The sequence below is a fragment of the Nicotiana sylvestris genome, chromosome 3, assembly GCF_000393655.2.
Source record: "Nicotiana sylvestris chromosome 3, ASM39365v2, whole genome shotgun sequence".
Taxonomy (NCBI): domain Eukaryota; kingdom Viridiplantae; phylum Streptophyta; class Magnoliopsida; order Solanales; family Solanaceae; genus Nicotiana; species Nicotiana sylvestris.
In genome coordinates this window covers 132,939,530-132,959,760 of record NC_091059.1, presented here as the reverse complement: position 1 = coordinate 132,959,760, position 20,231 = coordinate 132,939,530, and the positions used below count along the sequence as shown (strand labels likewise).

Genomic DNA, 20,231 nt, shown 5'->3' with positions numbered 1-20,231 from the left:
ATGGTGACCGAGCTGCAATACAAGAATACAGCAAGAAGTAAAAAAAATGACGAGTTCATGTATGTTCTATATTTGAGAAGGATATCAGTAAAAAAAGCAACACACTTGAGGCTTTAAGTTCTAAAAGCTGAACGTAAATTTTGAAGGTATCCAACTTTATCCGAGTGGCTGAGATGTTCAGAGGTCCAATATTCTTCTCTTTTTTTCCCACAAGCAAGAACATCAAGGGACGTCAAGCCTTTTCTAAATTGGCATAAATTTTTACCTGAGGAGTTCTCCGGTTCCTCTGTTCTTTTATGTAATTATTTAATTCTTGCGGTGATGGTTGGGGGTTTGGCAATTGGCATTCAACTGTACCTTAAATAACCAAAGTGTAATACATGAAGTAGGAGATGTGGTGCCTTACTCTCTCAATGGGTATAATATAATAGATTACGAAGCATTAGAAAGTTAGTAACTGAAAGTTTCATAACAAAATCTGATGCTTGTGCGGTGTTTCTTACTAAGAAGTCAGGCGTCTTTATCTTCTTCAGCGTGAAGAGCACTCTAACTTCTCCTTGGCACGTGCTCAGTCTTGAATAGCATGGCCAAATCTGGTATTGTGGTTTGCCCATTTTACGAAAACATTTGTTACGCAAATTGTCTCCCCTAAATCAACGAACAACGTTTTCATTTCCTTGCCTACTATCAAAGCAATCATCATGAAGGTTATATGACTTCTTCAACATGTTAATAATAGGCGTAAAATCCAGTTGAAGAATTTCATTGGCAAATCCTTGAAATGTACTAGTTATCTCAATATTCCGGTTGGCTACTGTTATTGCTGCATTCACCTCTTTCATATTCCGGTATTTACTTCCTTTATTGCACACTGAAGCTAACTTAAATTTCAACGCATTTGTTTCGGTTTGATTTTTTTAGGAAGGAGGGAGGACGAGTAATCAGAGGCGGATCTAGGAGTTTTATAACATGGGTGCACTACTAAAGAAAGGAGAAAAAAATATTAAGTGGGAATTGATCCCTAGTACTCTAGGTAAATCACTCAGCATTTAACCTAGTGCATCATGAGGCCTCTTTGGTGCATGGGTATCATCATAGATCAATTTTAGAAAATATGTACATAAAAAAAATAGTTTGACGGAGAGATCATGGATTCACGTACCCATATATTCCGCTCATGCGAGTAATGAGATCCAACAACACAAGTAGTTTGAGTCTATTGCTTATTTCATTTGATTTTCCTCTGGACCACGGTGCAAGACAGCAAGAGTAATGCGAATTAGCTTGATCAGTAATTGGAAATGCTTTAAGGAAGAAGGGGTGTCGTTTTCTTTTCGCTTAAAAAAAATTACAAGAGAGAGAGCACATTCAACATGCTTATTCTCATTTGAAGCTAGCTGGCTAGTATTCTAAGGCTACAGGTTGCTCGTCTAGGAGAGCAAACCAATAAAAGATATTATCACAAGTTGACATCATGCGAGCAATTGCCAGAGATGGGCAACTTACGATAAACATTAGAATAGATATACACATACACACGCATTACACCGGAAAAATATCCACGGTCACTTTCAGTAGAGGTTGTCCTTAATTCCCGCAATGAACATTCTCAGTTCTCTGGCTCTCCTTATATGTTCAGGGGAAAACATATCATTTTCTGAATCACTAAGCTCAACTACATTAATGCATTCAACGTTGTCATCTTGGTGTTTAGATTTCCCAGAAGCATGCCGCACTGGTGGAGGACTTGTGAGATCAATTACTTCAGCTTTAGATAAAGCTGGTAAAATGTCGTCCTCTTGGCAATAAGCTCTCCCAGAAGCAAAACCCTTGTTGACACTGTTGCCATTCCACGTACTATGTGTCTGTATGCTTGAGTCTACATGAATTTGAGCAATGCTTTCATCATCCCCTGATACTGATCCACATAAAACTGTGGCATCGTCAGCGAGAGAGCTTTCTTGATCAACCTCAAGCAAGAGGTCTTCGAGTTTTTGATCTATCTGACCCAATGGTGGCGTTTTCTCTAGTCTAGGTCGTCTTGGTCTAGTATTATTTCTTTTCTTTCCTTGAGCTCGTCTTTCCTGGAACTCCAAAATCCTTTCCGGACAAGCCCTGTTGGCAAAGAAGAATAAAAGATTCAATAACATGGATCAACCGATTTTTTCGTCAACAACGAGGAATCTGGTATTTTATTCTTAACTGAGCTTAAAATTACTAAGATACCTGGAATGAATACATTTTATGTCAGCCTTACTGAAAAATAGCCTGAGGTGGCTGCCAAATAGTACAAAATTCAAGAGAACTTGCAAACCGACTAATCATCCTCATTGAATTTAATATGTTCTAGTGCAGGGAGACGTCAGCAAGTTCAATCTGGCCTATAAGAATGGCTTGCATTCGAAGCACAAACTAACATGATTTGACCAAAACCGTGTTATAATACACGCACAAGAAACCTTAATAACAGTGATGTCATCCTTCAGTAAACATAATTGAGAGGGAAAAATCTGACACATAACCGGGGTTTACACCAAATCACATTAATTCATCATGATCAAGTGATAAATTGAGGTGAAAAATACGTATTAGTTAATCATGGTTAAGTACTAGAAGCATATGCATAAGTCATCTATACTAGGTGAGGATACGCTTTTTTTCCCTGAGAACAGAATATCATCAAAAAAATATCCCATAAGAAAGATATTAACAAGCTGGACAGAATAACATAAAACAGCACAAACCAACACACTGATCTAAAAGTCACTTCGCCAGAGGGCCTAAGTTGATGATTATGAATTTATAATTAGAAAGAGAGAGTCGTAATGAATTAACTCTTTTTCAAAAACTAAAGTACGAAAAAAAATTGTTGATGGCTTATTCTGAATAAACATGAATAGGTCCTTTTACTACTCTATTTATGCTTAATAAGCGATACCACTCCAGAAATTGGAGATTTTGGTTGTTCCAAAAGGTATGACCGAAATCCATCTTGTATGGCTTCTATTGGGGATCAGACCAAATCTCTTCAATTTGATATGCATAACACACGCTTATTTTTGGAATAGCCTTCTATAAACTCCATTGGCCATCCATGGAATATAGGGGTTTTCCATTCCATATAAATGAACTTCCATGTAAAGACATTTTACAATGACAAGAAAACTATGCTTCTTTAGTTCCCAGAAAAATGTACTTCCTAGTTTTTGCTTGCATTGAGTAGATGGTGTGAGGCTTTGATATGTATTGTGAAATGTCTTGCTATTCATACATAAAAAATTTCAGGTCTTCACAAAAATACCCAAGCAAGATGCAGTTTGTTTCAGATGTCCTTCATCTTTTAAAATGTCGTGTTTGATGCATTAAGTTGTATTTAGGTCAATACTATCACCAACCCATGTGATAACATAGTATGAATTTACATGAGCTGTTGAACCCAAAAAGAGTTCTTGCTCACTCAATCTATTCAGGAGTAAAACAGAATAAGATTTCTATACACTAATTTGTTAAAATACTCTTCGTAATAATATAATCAAAAAAGTTTTCAGTAATTTTCATTACCATCTGAAACCAGTTTCAAAATGGTTCAGGCAAATGGTTATTTTCCTTTTGCTTTTGATGATGTATAAAAACTGATCTTACTGTAAATTAGTAGCCCCTTAAATTGTTAGAATTAATTCATGTATAGTGTACCATATTGGCATAGAAGGCTTTAGGTATATGTAAACATTGAATATAAATAGGGTTATTGTAAAACACTTAAAGTATATCAATAATATATTTTCCCGTGCATTCTCACATGATATCAGAGCAACTAGTGAGAAATCCCCACTGTGCAGTAACCGGCGAGTTCGGGACAGTCACCGTGCCTTTTTTCCGGTGAGTTTCAGTTTTTTTTTTTTTTTTATGAAAAGTAACACCATCAGTAGGTGCGGAATTCTCAGGCGACCAAACCCCAGAAAACCACACCAGCAGAACCCCAATCACACGCCCTCACACGCCTCCAGAACTTTTGAAGCCGAGCCGGTGGCGCGTCAGACCCACACATCGGCGCATGACCCTTGTTCAGGCGATTTTTTTGAAAAATATTCTTCAGAACAATTTTATCGCCTAGTAATTCTGACCAGGCCCATACTGTTTTCTTTTTATTCCAAGCACTTTGAGATTTTTTCGGCGACTACACTGATTTTCCGACAGCTACAGTAATTTTTCCGGCATATACAGTGTGTCCATCTGTTTCAGCGAGTGACAGTTGATTCTTTCTGTTATTTGGTGATAATTTGCTAGACCTTTGTTCAATCCAACGATGTCTTTGGGAGTTGATGTTTTTGGATCTAAAAATACGGGCTCTGGAAGTTCGATGTTGTGACTACCTCCGAACCTTTAATGGGAAGTTCAAACTACTTAGCTTGGTCTTCATCTGTCGAGTTGTGGTGTAAAGGTCAATGTGTTTAAGATCATTTAATCAAAAAGTCTAGAGAAAGAGATGAAAAACCCAAAGCACTTTGGGAGAAGATCGATGCTTAATTATGTAGTACCCTGTGGCGATCTATTGATTCCAAGTTGATGCCCTTATTTCGTCCATTCCAGACATGTTATTTGGTTTGGAAAAAGGCTCGCACTTTATACACTAATGACATATCTCGTTTCTATGATATAATATCACGGACGACAAATTTAAAGAAACAGGAATTAGATATGTCTACTTACTTGGAACAAGTACATACATCCATGGAGGAATTTGAGAAGTTGATGCCAGTTTCTACTAGTGTCGAAAAGCAACAAGAGCAACGACAGAAGATGTTTCTATTTTTTACCCTCGCTGGACTTCCTAATGACCTTGATTTAGTGCGCGACCAGATTTTGGCTAGTCCGACTGTCCCCATAGTTGATGAACTCGATTACCCAATTACTTCGCGTTGCAGATAGCTGACTCCTCTGTTCTTGCATCCCAGACAGTGGAAAATCGAGCACCTCAGACTTTGGAGAATAGACGAGGAGGAGGTCGTTTTGGAAGAATTCAACCAAAGTGTTCTTATTGTAACAAGCTTGGGCACACTCGTGAGGTGTGTTACTCTTTGCATGGTCGACCACCTAGAAATGCTCGTGTTGCTCAGATTGAGATTGCAGGTAACCAGGGATTTTCTTTATCCGAAGGGGAGTATAATGAGTTTCTTCAGTATCGAGCAACTAAGCAAACACCTCCACAAGTAGCCTTTGTCGATCAAACTAATACTAATGATGTCGGTAATTCCTTTGCTTGTATTTCCCGGTCTACTACTCTTGGACCATGGGTCATGGACTCAGGCACCTCTGATCATATTTCTGGTAATAAGTCACTTCTGTCAAATATTGTTTATTCACAATCTCTTCCCAATATTACACTAGCCAGTGGAGTCCAAACAAAAGCAAAAGGAGTTGGACAAGCTAATCCCCTGCCCTCTGTGACTTTAGATTATTTTCTTTATATCCTTGGTTGTCTTTTTAATCTTGCATCTGTTAGTCGTTTGACTCGTGCCCTCCAGAGTGGTATATATTTTATTGATGATTTTTTTTGTTACAGGGCGTGAATCACAAGGCTTTTACTATCTTAACTCACTCAATCCCTCCACATCATGTCCAGCTACAGATCCTCCGGACCAAATTCACAGACGTTAGGACATCCGAGTTTATCCAAGCTTCAGAAGATGGTGCCTAATATGTCTAGTTTGTCTACATTAGATTGTGAATCGAGTCAACTTGGGAAACCTATTCAATCTACATTTTCACGTAGTGCTGAGAGACGTGCAGAGTCTGTTTTTTCTTTAGTTCATTCTGATATATCATATATGGGATCCTAGTAGAGCCAGCTCAACCTTAGGATTTCGTTATTATGTTAGTCTCATCAATGATTACTCAAGATGTACTTGGATTTTCCTAATAAAATCGTTCTGAGTTGTTCTCAATATTCCATAGTTTTTGTGCTTAAATTAAAACCTTGGTGTTTCTTTTCACACTTTTCATAGTGATAATATAATGCCTTAGAATATTTATCCTCTCAGTTTCAAAAGTTTATGATTTCTCAAGGAATTATCTACCAGACATCTTATCAGTATACTCCTCAACAGAATAGGGCAGCAGAAAGAAAGAATAGGCATCTTGAAACTGCTCGCAAGCCTCTCATTCAATCCCATGCTCCGCTGCGTTTCTGGAGCGAAGCAGTTCTTACAGCTTGTCATCTTCCACTAAAAATCAGATTCCATGTTTAGTACTTTTCCATATGACACCTTTGTACTCTCTTCCTCCTTCTGTTTTTTGGAGTACATGTTTTGTTCATGACTTAGCTCCCGAAAAAGATAAATTAGCTCCTCGTGCTCTCAAGTGTGTCTTCCTTGGCTATTCTCGGGTTCAAAGGGGTATCGTTGTTACTCACCCGATCTTTGTATATGTCAGCCGATGTCACGTTCTTTCAGTCTCAACCTTACTTTACTTCATCTAATCGTCTTGATATATCTTAGGCCTTATATGTACCTACTTGTGAGGAATCTATTGTTCCTCCTCTTTCATCCCCATCGACGTCCACAATACCATCATAGCCACTCCTACCTACAGACTTCTGAGGAGTCTAGTTGCTCCTCCTACATCTCCAACCACAAGGCCATCACTCTTGACTTATCATCGTCGTCCACGTCCAGCATCAGACCCAAATAATTCACGTCCTGCATAAGCTTTTGCACCTACTACGGACTTGTTTCCTTCTAGTCCACCAATTGCACTTCAGAAAGGTGTACGATCCACACTTAATCCTAACCTCTATTATGCTGGTTTAAGTTATCACCGTTTGTCATCACCCCATTATGCTTTTGTATCATCTTTGTCCATTGTTTCTATTCCTAAGTATACAGGCGAGACAATATCTCATCCAAGATGGCAACAGGCTATAATTGACGAGATGTCTGCTTTACATGCGAGTGGTACTTGAGAGCTTGTTCCTCTTCCTTCAAGTATGTCTATTGTTGGTTGTCGTTGGGTTTATGCTATCAAAATAGGCCCGGATGGCCAGGTTGATCGGCTTAAAGCTCGTCTGGTTGCAAAAGGATATACTCAGATATTTGGGATTGATTTTAGTGACACTTTCTCTCCCGTGGCTAAAGTCGCATTTGTTCACCTTTTTCTATCCATGGTTGTTTGTCATTGGCCTCTTTATCAGTTTGACATTAAGGATGACTTTCTCCACAGTGATCTTGAGGATGAAGTTTATATGGAGCAACCACCTAGTTTTGTTGCTCAGGGGAGTCTAGCGGTCTTGTATGTCGATTACGCATGTCACTTTATGGTTTGAAACAATCTCTTCGAGCCTGGTTTGGCAAGTTCAACACAATTATCCAGTAGTTCAGCACGACTCGTAGTGAAGCTGATCACTCAGTGTTTTATCGGCTTTCTGCTTCTAATCTATGTATTTATCAGGTGGTTTATATTGATGATATTGTTATTATTGGCAATGATCAGGGTGACATTATTAGTCTGAAACGACATCTCTTTTAGCACTTTTAGACTAAGGATCTCGGCAGATTGAAGTACTTTCTAGATATTGAGGTCGCGCAGTCTAGTTCAGGTATTGTTATTTCACAAAGAAAGTATGATTTAGACATTCTTGAGGAGACATGAATGATAGGTGTTCAGGTATTGTTATTTCACAAAGAAAGTATGATTTAGACATTCTTGAGGAGACATAAATGATGGGTTGCAGACCTGATGACACTCCTATGGATTCGAATGCTAAGCTTCTGCCAGGACAGGGGAGCCTCTTAGCGATCCTGCAAGATATAGACGGTTGGTTGGCAAATGGAATTATCTCACGGTCACTAGTCCTGACATTTCATTTCCTGTGAGTGTTGTAAATCAGTTTATGGACTCTCCCTGCAATAGTCATTGGGATGCAGTTGTTCGCATTCTTCGGTATATAAAATCAGCTCCAAAAAAGGTTCGAGGATCAAGGCCATGAGCATATTGTTGGATACACAGATGCTGATTGGGCAAGATCACCTTCTAATAGACGTTCCACATCTGGATATTGTGTTTTAGTAGGAGGTAATTTGGTCTCTTAGAAAAGTAAGAAACATAATGTAGTTGCTCGATCTAGAACTGAAGCAGATATCGAGCCATGGCTCTTGCGACATGTGAGCTAGTTTGGGTTAAACAGTTGCTAAAAAAATTAAAATTTGGAGAAATCAGTCAGATGGAACTTGTGCGTGATAATCAAGCTGCCCTTCACATTGCATCAAATCCAATGTTCAATGAGCAGACCAAACACATTGAGATTGACTATTACTTCATCATAGATAAGATTATCTCGGGAGATATTGGTATAAAGTTTGTGAAATCAAATGATCAACTTGCAGATATTTTCATCAAGTCCCTCACCGGCCCTCGTATTAGTTATATATGTAACAATCTCGGTACATATAATTTATATGCACCAGCGTGAGGGGGAGTATTATAATTAGTTCATGTATAGTGTCCCACATTGGTATAAAAGGCTTTAGGTATATGTAAACATTGTATACAAATAGGGCTATTGTAAAACACTTAAAGAACATCAATAATATATTTTCCCCTGCTCTCTCACATAAATCATTAGAACTCTGTAAGTCATCAAGTTAATAGTTGACATACCTCTGAACGAGATCAGCTGGTACTATAGAGGTTTCAAGTCCATCCATTTCTTCCCAAGATACCTCAAAGCAATCTACTCCTTGAACTTTCCTCGGCTTTATAATTCGAGATAAAGGACACTTTATTGGCATCTGTGCATGTTCGGATCTTAGAAATCATTTCCAGAAGCAAACTAGGATAAAATGAAATATAATGCAATAGAAAAAAAATTCCGACAAAATTATCACAATGATATTAAGATAACAATAACTCAAGGCTGATGTGCAGCCCGCAACATACCAAACTTCTTTCTCACGGATAAAGCAGACATCACAAACTGTTCACACATTTAAGACATCTAATTTTCATATGGCACAAATGTCAGGCCCCTATAGTGATGAGTCCATAAAATTGTTATTCTATTTACAAAGTCTTTTGGATATGCAATCTCTTTTCTTAATTAAGATGTGAAACGTCTTCTGCAGTCATATTACTTTGATTTCTCCTTTCAGCAATATTACATTACATTCAAGTCCGTTATGGCGTTAAATGTGCAACCCCAACTCTCAAATTGAGTGAGAGAATGTTTTCCAAATCATGTACTGTTTTATTTTATATTCTCCATTTTGGCGCTCATGTCACAAAGTAGCAAACTTATCCAGAATGCTAGAGCAAGAAAACTCGGTACATGTTCCCTGAATCACTGGTCTTATCAAAGCAAAAAGAACCATACAACCATCTCTCATCTACTTTCCAGAACCCAACTATTTTGGTTTAGTTAACTGGTACAGATAACAATTTGGATAAGCAATAAAGAAGTGGCATTATCATCTCTGAATAGAGAAGTGCAATGAAGTTATGCAGATGCTACTATCATCACGGGGATCATTCTCAGGTAGACATACGCAGAAGGGCGTAAATGATCTTGATAATAAACTACTGTACGGAAGCAAAGTTCATTTCAGAAACCACTGAGTTTGAAACACAAAAAGTGATATTAAGTAAAATTGAGCATTCATTGTAGTAGGATGAGTATTACCTCATTCAATGGAAGCTGGACTCCCACTTGTGATGCAGTGGACCGCAAGTTGGCGAATCTCCGCAGTTCCCTTTCAGCAATCTTCGGAAGGATATACTCGTCTGAGCCACAAAAAACAGAGGGTTTCAGAGTAGACAAGTTTCTCATTAATTGGACCAACGTCTAAGCTATCGTATACGTAATTCTTTTAACAATTACAAAAAATGAAACTATCAATTTTCAAAAAAAAAAAAAAAAAGACAATCGTAGTTGGAGTTATCCACGGTAGATGCCGAATCAAAGGAAACAGGTAAGATAAATAAGTGCATGAAATAGAATTCACATCAGCTTGTATGAAGCACCAAGGTTTGGCTTAGAGAAACACCTGTCTTCTCAGGAGGCCAATCAAGAAATTCAGTGCATATTTGCTGAAGCTGGCTGCGGCTATATGGATACAATGCAAGAATCCTGCAACAAATATCTTTCTTTTCAGACTTCTTGGTTCTTAACTGACATGTCAACAGATTTATTATCAGCACAATGTAATGTGGTAAAACTTCAACCAAAAAGGCAAAACAGAAAAACAAAAAAAAAAGGAGGAAAAGAAGAAAAAAAAGAGTGTAACTTTGTATAAATGCTGTCTCAAATAAGAATCTACCGTTGTACAGCATCAGATTCTGCTGAATGGCACTTTGGTTTCAGATATGCATTTAATACTTGCAACGTCTGAATTTTCATTAGTGAAGGGCATTTGCTTCCTAATGCAAAAAGGAAAAACAGCAGGGATTTAAACATAAACGTAACAGTGATTACCAAGTACTAGTCAACACTCGGATAAAATTTCTTCTTCTTAGTTTCCCCTCGTTCCGAGGGACTCACCATTAGGATTTTTATACTCTGCAGCATTTTCTCTACCATTGCATTTGTCATTTTCAGTCTGTTTCTTAGAACCTTTTTGCTTCTTTACAAAGGAAAATCCTTCTGATGCAATCCATTGAAGAACAGCACTATCACCAATTGATTTAACAATCTGACAAGCTGATTCCTATCAACACAAAAGCATGTCATACCATAAGCATAAAAGTTCAACCCATTTCAGATCATAGACATGTTAAATTGAGAGGAGAAATAATGCCTGCCGGATACAAGAAACAAAATTTCCAAGACTTACCCGACCAAGCCCATAAACTCCTTCAGAGTAATCACCACCAAGAATAACAGCCAGCGTTATCTGGAAATAAGAATTCCCAAAAAGAAAGCCCAACAAATACATCAGAAATTTAGACAATGAGTTGCAACTGTTGATCTATTCCACACACAAGCAAGGTCAAAATATTCTGAAGCCATCAGACGTCATAGAATCAGAAATATTCACAGTTTCTCCATTCACATCATTTATCAGGATATAATACTTGCAAGCTGCAACAAATTTCCTAACAGGTGATCATATCATTGTATTGCAGTCTAGAATAAAACTAAGAAATGAAATAAGTCTTCTTTTCCCACAAGATTGATTGGAAGTGTGTTCCCTTAGACTGATATGGTTTACAATTTATTCTATTTGGATGCCAAGTATCACGACTGAGAACAATATTCTTTACATTGTAATAAATAGTGCTGGAAGAAAAAAGTAAAATAATTACCAAGGAGTTCCTTCCAAGTCCAAGCTTTCTCTCAATATCATCCATTTCATAGCAAACAAGATACCCACCTTCCCCTGAATCTCGCAAACTAGAAGTATGAGTACATCAAAATAATTAAAAGCCACTACCAAGAGTCAAAAGAAAAGAACAAACCAATAATATCTCAATTCTCACCAAGGCAAATATCTCTATACACTGTCCTTGCCCCAAATAAGAAGGCATCAGAATCTGATGTGAAACATCCATCCTGATAATTACAATCAGTACTGTGTGATACAAAATGAGGTTGCTCCAGTGTAAACAAACAATAATTGTTGTGGTAATAAATTTTTTAAACAACAGAGTTTTAGAACCACGATTATATCAGGAAAAACTAGCTTAGTCCTTTGAAATGAAGCATTACTAGCATAATGGATCAATGACTTCCACTTACACAGAATGATTCATAGTTTAATAGTGCGCATTGAGCTTCAGCCTCCTCAATCCTGAAATTTTTGGCAGATTCCAGCAGTCAATAGTTGCAAAGAGTTATTTTCTACACTCCAACAGTTATAAGTATCATATCACACAACTCACTAAAGCACTGTCAATTCACAATTCAAGGCACTGTTATCACAAGGAATGACCTGGTTTCTGAAAACATGTATTCTTTCAAGTATAGACACCTGGAGCAAGTTAAGATGTAAAACTAACGTCTGATAATATCCCCATAGAATAGAAGATGAAAACCATCGTCTCAAAAGATAGTTGATTTCCTTTTATCATTTACATGAATTTGCTTTCTGACAGATCAATAAAACAAATGCACAAGTAAAGGGTTACCCATCTAAGCACGGAATTCCAAGTGCATTTCCAAGAACTTTAGCCTCCTTTATCATGCGTGAAAATTCAGATCCTGCATTTCTTCGTATTGATGACGGTTTAATCGCCTCATCTTGAGTGAGCTACATTATGTAAAGCTAGAGTATAATGAGCAAAGTAAAATAGAATGTAGGTAAGCAAATAATTAAAGAAGGAGTGTGAGCAGGAGGATGGGCAGAAGCAAATAAGCGAAAACAGATAATTAAGTAGTCCTACCACATTTCCAGGATTTAGTCGCTTTCTATAAGTAGATGATTTGATAGCAGGAATGGCTCCATCTGAAAAAGGGAAAAAGTGCCACTGAGATGTGCATCATGTATTAAGTGCTGTCAATCCCTATACTCTAACAGCCAATATGGACATTCCAACACATACAACCAACACCAAAACGCCTCAGTCCCAACCAAGTTGCGGTTAGCTAAAACATTCTAACACCATAAGCATGCTTAGTTTTCAAGAAGTTTTCAGAGACCATAAAGACTCTAAATTTCTTTGTCTAAGTGCATTTGGTAGGGAGGAAAACATTTTCCAGAAAATATTTTTCAATTTTTCCATATTTGGTTGGTCAAAATGTTTTGGAAAATATTTTCTCTAGGAAAACAAGTTCCTGGTAGGAGTAGGGAAAACAAGTTCCACAAGTACCATGCAGGTTCCCCCCTCCCACCCCCACCCCCACCCCGGGACCCCATCGTAATTATCTAGATTATATATAAATGCTATAAGGACAATATTTTCTGCTTACTTACCAAACAGAGGTGGCCCGAGAAGATTGGTGGCCTAAAGCCAATTTTTAATCTGGGGCCTTTCAGCAAAAATCAATTCAAAAGTTGTTAATAATTTATTTTATAAATAATTCAATATCTCCTAAGATATTGTTGATCTTAGATAATAGAACCAGATTACAGAAGTTGATAACTTGATATTGAAATAATTTTTGATGTTCTTATATATTTGTTGAAATGCTTGAAATCTGAGAAAAAAAGAAAGAAAAAAAGAATGCGAATATAGTTTTATTAAACAATACTCTTCAACTTTTGTTTTTTTAGAAAAAATAAAAAAAATTCTTTCAACAGAGAACAATATAACTATCAAAAACTTAAGTTTTTTTGCAGAAACCAATTGATGAGAAAGATAAAAAATAAGACTTGGACCATTGAAGATACCAAAAAACGAATTTTAAAAATTTATTACACGTTGTTAGTGAGAAATATAAAAGGAGAATAATAATATTGGTACCTCACTAATGATGTCAATCGTAAAATTTAAATAATAAAAAGTTTTATATTCGTAACAAGGGTTCAAGGAGAGTGATTCTCTTTCTCCAATTTTTTCTCAAACGTCTACACCAGTACTAAACTAAAAGTTACCTTTACTTTTTATAAAATATTTTACTTTTTTATTTTAAAATACCTAATATATTTAGACGTTATCTCTAAAGATTGTTGTGAGATGTATATGATCCAATTTACCTTAATTAGATATATTGAGTTTGAGCCCTGTTAAAATTCTATTAAAATGTGTTCACTTTTCTACTAGGCCTTACGCGGTACGAATCTTAATTAGTCGGGATCTTAATACATTTATAAGTAGGAAACAAAAAGAAAAATTTGGGGCCCCAAAAATTGGGGGCCTAAAGCCCTTGCTTTAATGGCTTGACCCTTGGGCCGCCCTGTTACCAAACTCCGGAAAATAAGTTTAAAAAATCCTTATTTTCAGGAAAAAGATTTTCTTTCATATCAAACACACCCTAAATAGATGTTTCCCAGGGACTGCTAAAAATTGTGAAGCAACAATACTTTTGTGGGTGGTGAGCCGCCCGCAACTTGATAGCAGCAGAGCAGCATCTATGTGGAACCAAACCCAAATATCAATAATGTCTTGAGTACTACAATTAAGAATCTTCACCATCATACACAGTAAACTAATTATGAATACAACAATAGCAAGTAAAATACTTGTTAATTGAAAGAAAAAAAGTAAAGTATAGATTTGCACAAAGAAAGAAAAAAAAATTACCGGTGACAAAAATGAGGCTACAATTCAAAGCAGTGAGAGCTCTAAGGCGGTGGAAGAGACCCCTGAGATAAAGCTTGTCTTTGATGGCACAGTGGGATTTGTTGACATTTTGAAGTTGAACTATCCAGCAAGAAAGATCTATACATACCCTCTTGTTCCTTTTACGCGCACCAAATCCCGAATTAAGTAGAAGAACCACAACAAGTAAAAGATTGTGGTGTTTTAGAAAAATAAAAAGGTAGGGGTGAAGTGGGAACAGAAGACTTACTGGAGATGATGAAGAGGAAGAGTTTTCTTGCAAGATTCTAAGATGTCCCAAAGGTTCTTTACGCCCATCCTTCTGCTCCCTTCCCTATACAGTTCTTGGTATCTGGGGTTTATGATAACCGTTGTTTTTGAATTTTGATTTGTACTATTTCGACTACTTCCACAATTTATAGGGGCTGTTTTAACAGCTGCCCCGTGTAAGTAGGAAAGGAGATTAATTATAGTTCTATTCCCGCAACTGTATGTTTTCTCTCTTGCTACCCCCCAACTTGTTTTTGACCACAAACTAGTCCTCGCATTAAATGTCGACAATGCCCCTTTTTATGATTTTTGAAGAATTTCTTTCATCTAAAGCTTGCTTCCACATTTTCTTTCTAATAATGGTAGACTTCTAAAAAAATCGTACATTTTCACATGAAGATGAGTTGTTTTGCTAGATAACATCATGCCTGGACTTAAAAAGAAAGGAAACTAAGCACCTCCGCAGTAGGCAAAAGAGTTGGGGATGACAAAGTTGAACTTGCGCTTGACAATTCGAGCTCAACTAGAAAGATACATTGCATAGAGAAGTTGCACTACTCATCCAAGTGAAGGAACTTCAGCAAACCCTCTATAGTCGTCTTAGTTCAACCTTTTTACATTTTCTTTTTGAGAGAACCCATTATCTGGGGGATTCACATTTGATTTATTGTCTTCAAGTTTATGGTTTAGCCCGTAACCATTGAACTAAATGGGTTGGTTGACTCTGCATATGTGAAACTACGTACGGGTTTGAAGTCCACTAACGTCAGATAAGGCAATTTTTAGCTAACCACAATGTGATGTCCGAATTAGCTTGTGCATGCCTCAATTAATCATTGAGTAATTGTTACCTCTCACCAGCATGTATATGGAGTATCTGTATCTTCCAAAGCTAAGACAAATTGTAAGAATTCAATTAATTCGCCTGTGTTGGGTCTGCTATGTAGAAAGCGAAGCGGCATGGGGTGGGTGCACACGAGCTCCACTTCAACCATGAGCAACGGTATGCTGGACGCATCCGCTGTAGCTATGAGCACAAGGTGGAAGGAACACACAAAATCATCTTCAATTGATAGTTGTCAAATTAGTCAATTAATGTGCCAATAGTTCCACAAGACACAGGGGGGGGGGGGCTACTGTATAAGACCCAGGAGTCAGGGGCAACTGCTTTAGCTTTTCTTGATATACAGAAGATAAAATTTTAAAAAAAACAAAACAAGGAGAATCAGCATAGCTGGCTTTCATCATTGTAATAAAGCACGCAGGAAGTGTCATTTTTATTTTATGGAACACTGTCATTAACTCATTATAATGTCACACTGGTTTGAATGAAAAATAACCATGAAATGCACAATTCAGAATCCAAATACAGGAGGTGATGTGATCATCTACCGAACAGCAAACTACTATAGTTGCTTTATCAAACAAGACTAGTAGTCTTTTGTTCCAAAATTCTTGCACCAGAGCTGAGAAGGTATGGGGCGTACTGGAAGATGTGGCCTTTGCTGCAAAACAAAAAGCTTGTTATTGCGTGAATATCAAATATTCCAGCGGAAAAAAAGTTAAGAGAGAGAGAGATACACACGCACACACACAAAAGAGATGGGGGATGGGGGGCAGATTGCCAAGGATTAATCAAAATCAATTGGTGTCACAAAAACACAAACTTGCACGCTGATCTCTGAGCGAGTGGAGAGTAAGAAAATAAAAGGAAACAAGAGCAGACTGATAACAAAATAAATACAAAGGTAGACAAAAGGAAAAAGGAGCACCAAACACTATTCTAGAAAATATCAATTAGTCTTTGAAATGGAAAAGGCCACCAACTGAGGCTTCAAACTTGATAAAAAGCTTATACATTGGTTAGGAAAATCTTCTTTCCCCATACCAAATGTTTCAAGTAGTTTTTATTTTTATTTTTCATTGTACTCTTTCGAAATTGCTTAAAGCAGACCTGTTTGAGCAATGATTATATATTCACTTTACCTAAACAAGAATACCAAATTAGAGGTCCGACCTTTTTGACGAGGAACAAAGCCAAGATGATAGATAACATGAGAAGGAAAGGAAAAGGCAAGACAGGGAGAACAGTAAGAAAGGGGACAAAAAGTCTCATCAACAAGCAACCTCCCCTTCCTCTCTTTTTCGCCTAGAAGGATCAACAGTTTCCCAGAGTTACCCGATTTGCGGGTGGGAGCTAAAAGTTCGAGAGAGACAATTTCTAAAATCTATGTGTTCAGAGCATAACTAAAGTATCCAAATGAACTACTACAGTATTTTTTATAGGTAAAATTTTCTTTTTCAAAAGTTATATATTTATGATAGATAGCAACTTAGACATCAATAATTCTTTAAGAGAGACAGCTCATATGTAAGACAACAGAAAATAAACGGACACTTCGGGTGTGTTTGGTACGAAGGAAAATGTTTTCATGGAAAATGGGTGGTTTTATCACTTATTTTCCCGTGTTTGGTTGGTGAGTGGAAAACATTTTCTGGAAAATATTTTTTAGTATTTGGTTAGAGAGTAGAAAATATTTTTTTAGGAAAATATGTTTTTATGCTACTCTCCTCACCCTCCCCCCTTCCCCCCAAGTCTCTAAAAATTCACACGAATCCAAAGGAACTAATGTGTTGCTTTACTTTTTTACGCAAAAATAACGTTGAAATTTGTGCTCCATAACCAAAAAGAAAATACTCCTTTTTTTTTTTTTGGAAAAAAAAGCACTCTTTTTACAACATGAAAATAAAGTACTCATTTTATTGAAATAAAAGAAAATACTTTTTCTATATCATGAAAAGAAAATACTCATTTTGTTGAAATGCAAAAAAATAACTTTTTTTACATCATGAAAAGAAAATATTTTTTTATTGAAATGAAAAAAAAAACACTTTTTCTACATGAAAAAAAAGTATTTTTTTTTTGTGTTAAATTGAAAAAAATACTTTTTTATATCATGAAAAAAAAAATACTCATTTGTTGAAATAAAAGAAAATCTATCTATAAAATGAAAAGAAAGTACTATTAATAATATTTTTATTTAGGGTGGGGTGGGTTAGGTAGGTGGGGGTGTGGGGGTTGGTGGGAATGGGGAATAGGGTGGGGAAGGTTGAGAACGAGTTTTGGAAAATGTTTTCCGTTCTCTTGATAGGAAAATGAGTTCATGAGGAAAATATTTTCCAAAACATTTAGACCAACCAAACATGGGAAAAAATTTCTTTTCATACCAACCACACCCTTTGTAAAAAACTTTGGAAAGGAAATAAAAATTGTACGCACGGCAGAAAATTCACTAATTGTGTTTGATGTGATTCCACATCAATAGAATGGAAGCTGCACCTTCTTGTTGCCTTTATCATAGGAGACCAACTCTGAATGGCTTGGCTTTTCTCTGAAACTTAAGTCTTTGTCACACCAAAAGTTGGAGAATGCGAATGGCTTAGCCAGGATTGACACACTTGTACTATTGAGTTCACAAACTATACGTGTATTCAGCTTGAATTCTACCTATTTTCTAATTGTTCGAAGATCCAAGACCTAAGTAGACAAATTAGATATCCTATGGAAGGAGCAAAAAATGGGAACACCGATTAAAAATGTTTCACCATGACCATGTCAAGTCTGCTTAATTTGACTTTCTTGCTAGACTTTTTCTGCTCATTTAACAAAATAAAATTACTGAGTATTTCCGACATCCAAGCAAACGCAGCCTGAAGTGAAAGATAAGTAAAGTACTTATCTTAGCCAAAATGATATTTTCCATGGAAGAAGACTCCAGGTAAGAGAATTATTGGATTAGAACCACGGAATGTAATCTTAGCACTATCAGTTTCTATTGATACCAAATTTTGTGATTTCTACTGTTTCCTTAGAAATCATAATCAGAATGATCTAGAACCAAACTTTACTTGTTATATAAATCTTAATTACATGTAAATAGATCTATGAAAGTAGAGATAGTCATACACACTTCTCAGAGACTTATAAAGACATTTTTTATTCCTTGGCAGATAAGACTATGGATATAGAAAAGGGGGTTTAAGAGTTGAGATAGATACCCAATTTTTGGCACTGGAGTTGCACCTAGTTTCAAAAGGCTGATATTTTTATTTTCTTTTAATAACTGTGGTGTCTGAACCAATATGCACGCACCTCAACCAATTCCACGTGATATCTGCCACCTCCCCAGCACAAAATGTACCACGTAACTCAATCCGCCAATGCTTGGATAGATGGGAAGAAATCACATAGTGTTTTTTGCCTCCGCGGGATTTGAACCTAAGACCTCATGGCTCTCACCAGCTTTATTGACCACTGGGCCACACCCTTAGGTACAGTATTGTCAAAGACGAAAAGCTCTAAAAAGCGCTCTAGGTCTATTGGGGCTTATTGCGCAAGTCACAATTAAAGTATGGGCTTTAGTTAAAAAAGACACAATGAATAAAAAAAGTAAAAATATATATGTAATGCAAGAAAATAGTAACAAATTCATTCAAGGTGTGTTCCTAACGATTAACATATTCTTCGCCTATTATATTTATAATTATAATTTAGTACCACTTGATTCAAGATAAAACTCAGGGGTAATGAGGTACACGTCTTAGTGCCTTTCCTACACTGAAGCGCAACTTACGCGAGGCGAAGCACCATCTTTGAGCTTTTCTGAGCACAGCCTTTGACAACACTACTTAGGTGCTAAAAGGCTGGTATTAGAATGACCTAAAAGGTAAAATAAAGGTAATTCACGAGACATGATTATCCATAGTTTGACCAATCAATCCAAGAACCCTGTTAGTTTAACATCAAGGCTCTGAGATTGAGCATTCAACTTTTGATCGGGTTTTGACCATGCATTTCTAATTCCTGCCAGCACCAGCCAATATTATTCCACATTTCAAAATAACTAAATCATATTCCTCGTCGTGCCAAAGCACAAAATATAATACTTGCCTTCTGCCCTAAAAAGACTAAAGCTAAAACTCAAGATGAGATGCTTATCAAATTTATGAAAAGTAACACAAATCAATCTTCGCGGCAATTTCCAAACACCTATCAATACATTTCAGATTTGTTTTGGGGGGGGGGGGGGGTATAGAGTTGGCTAAACTGACCTCAAGCTCGGCGGATTTCAAAGCCACAGGAATGCAGATGAGTACGATTCCGGCAAGGGCAATAGCGGTATTGCGCTGCCAATGCTTGGGCCTACAGTAGGGCCCACCACTCATACTCCAGACCTTAGCCCTGAAGTCTCCGCCATGAGAATGGTCTCCTCCGCCGGCCATTTTCCGTATACAGCTGATGAGAAGCTTTGGAGAGTGGTTGGAAGTACAGAACAGAAGATCAAGATCAATTGGCGTTGCAGGACTCGTTTCGAATAATTCGTATTATGGCGTATAAGCCCTAAGGTCCGTGCTATTTGGATGCTCCGAAGTCCGAATAAGGGTCACTCGGTGTTTTATAGACCCGACTGAAATTAGGATCGGGTTTCTGATAAGACTTTGTTTGGATGGGACAACTGAGAAGGAAGCGAAATTCAATACATGGGAAAATAACAATTTTGGTCCTTATTGCTTAGTTCTGTTTTTAGTCCTTGAATTACTCAGCTGAATACTCTTTAACTTTAAATTATAACCCAATCAAGCAATTTTAGTCCCTCAAATTAACTAAACTAACGAAACTAGTAAAACTTAACAACAAAATTTTTATTTAAATTTTTTAAAAAACAAATAAAAAGGTAAAGATTTACACTTGAACCTCGTTCTCAAGTTTC

The 20,231-nt window shown here is 36.9% G+C and overlaps 2 protein-coding genes across 2 annotated transcripts; both read right to left on the bottom strand.

Annotated features, from left to right (window-relative positions):
• Positions 1–1,305: 1,305 nt before the first annotated feature.
• On the bottom strand, positions 1,306–15,144 carry LOC104219701 (single-strand DNA endonuclease 1). Its single transcript, XM_070171017.1, has 14 exons — positions 14,441–15,144; positions 14,173–14,330; positions 12,373–12,434; positions 12,118–12,239; positions 11,729–11,780; positions 11,470–11,542; positions 11,296–11,369; positions 10,824–10,883; positions 10,532–10,697; positions 10,311–10,410; positions 10,038–10,120; positions 9,674–9,774; positions 8,656–8,786; positions 1,306–2,115 (listed from the first exon to the last, which is right to left on the bottom strand). The coding sequence occupies exons 1-14, from the start codon at positions 14,506–14,508 to the stop codon at positions 1,572–1,574; spliced, it is 1,794 nt and encodes a 597-aa protein (XP_070027118.1). The 5' UTR covers positions 14,509–15,144; the 3' UTR covers positions 1,306–1,571.
• A 563-nt stretch (positions 15,145–15,707) lies between these two features.
• LOC104219700 (uncharacterized) lies at positions 15,708–19,890 on the bottom strand. The gene is made up of 2 exons (XM_009770417.2): positions 19,573–19,890; positions 15,708–15,965 (listed from the first exon to the last, which is right to left on the bottom strand). Exons 1-2 carry the CDS (start codon positions 19,741–19,743, stop codon positions 15,891–15,893), a joined length of 246 nt encoding a protein of 81 aa, XP_009768719.1. The 5' UTR covers positions 19,744–19,890; the 3' UTR covers positions 15,708–15,890.
• Between the last annotated feature and the right edge of the window lie 341 nt (positions 19,891–20,231).

What these genes read in the sequence shown, in the direction of transcription:
- LOC104219700 (XM_009770417.2), bottom strand. Translation starts at nt 19,743, where the DNA reads ATGGCCGGCGGAGGAGACCATTCTCATGGCGGAGACTTCAGGGCTAAG. An exon ending in TGAAATCCGCCGAGCTTGAG is followed by an intron (nt 15,966 to 19,572) that starts GTCAGTTTAGCC and finishes TTTGTTTTGCAG; the next exon opens with CAAAGGCCACATCTTCCAGT.
- LOC104219701 (XM_070171017.1), bottom strand. Translation starts at nt 14,508, where the DNA reads ATGGGCGTAAAGAACCTTTGGGACATCTTAGAATCTTGCAAGAAAACT. An exon ending in CTTCCTCTTCATCATCTCCA is followed by an intron (nt 14,331 to 14,440) that starts GTAAGTCTTCTG and finishes TGCGCGTAAAAG; the next exon opens with GAACAAGAGGGTATGTATAG. An exon ending in TCCAGCTTCCATTGAATGAG is followed by an intron (nt 8,787 to 9,673) that starts GTAATACTCATC and finishes GAACATGCACAG; the next exon opens with ATGCCAATAAAGTGTCCTTT.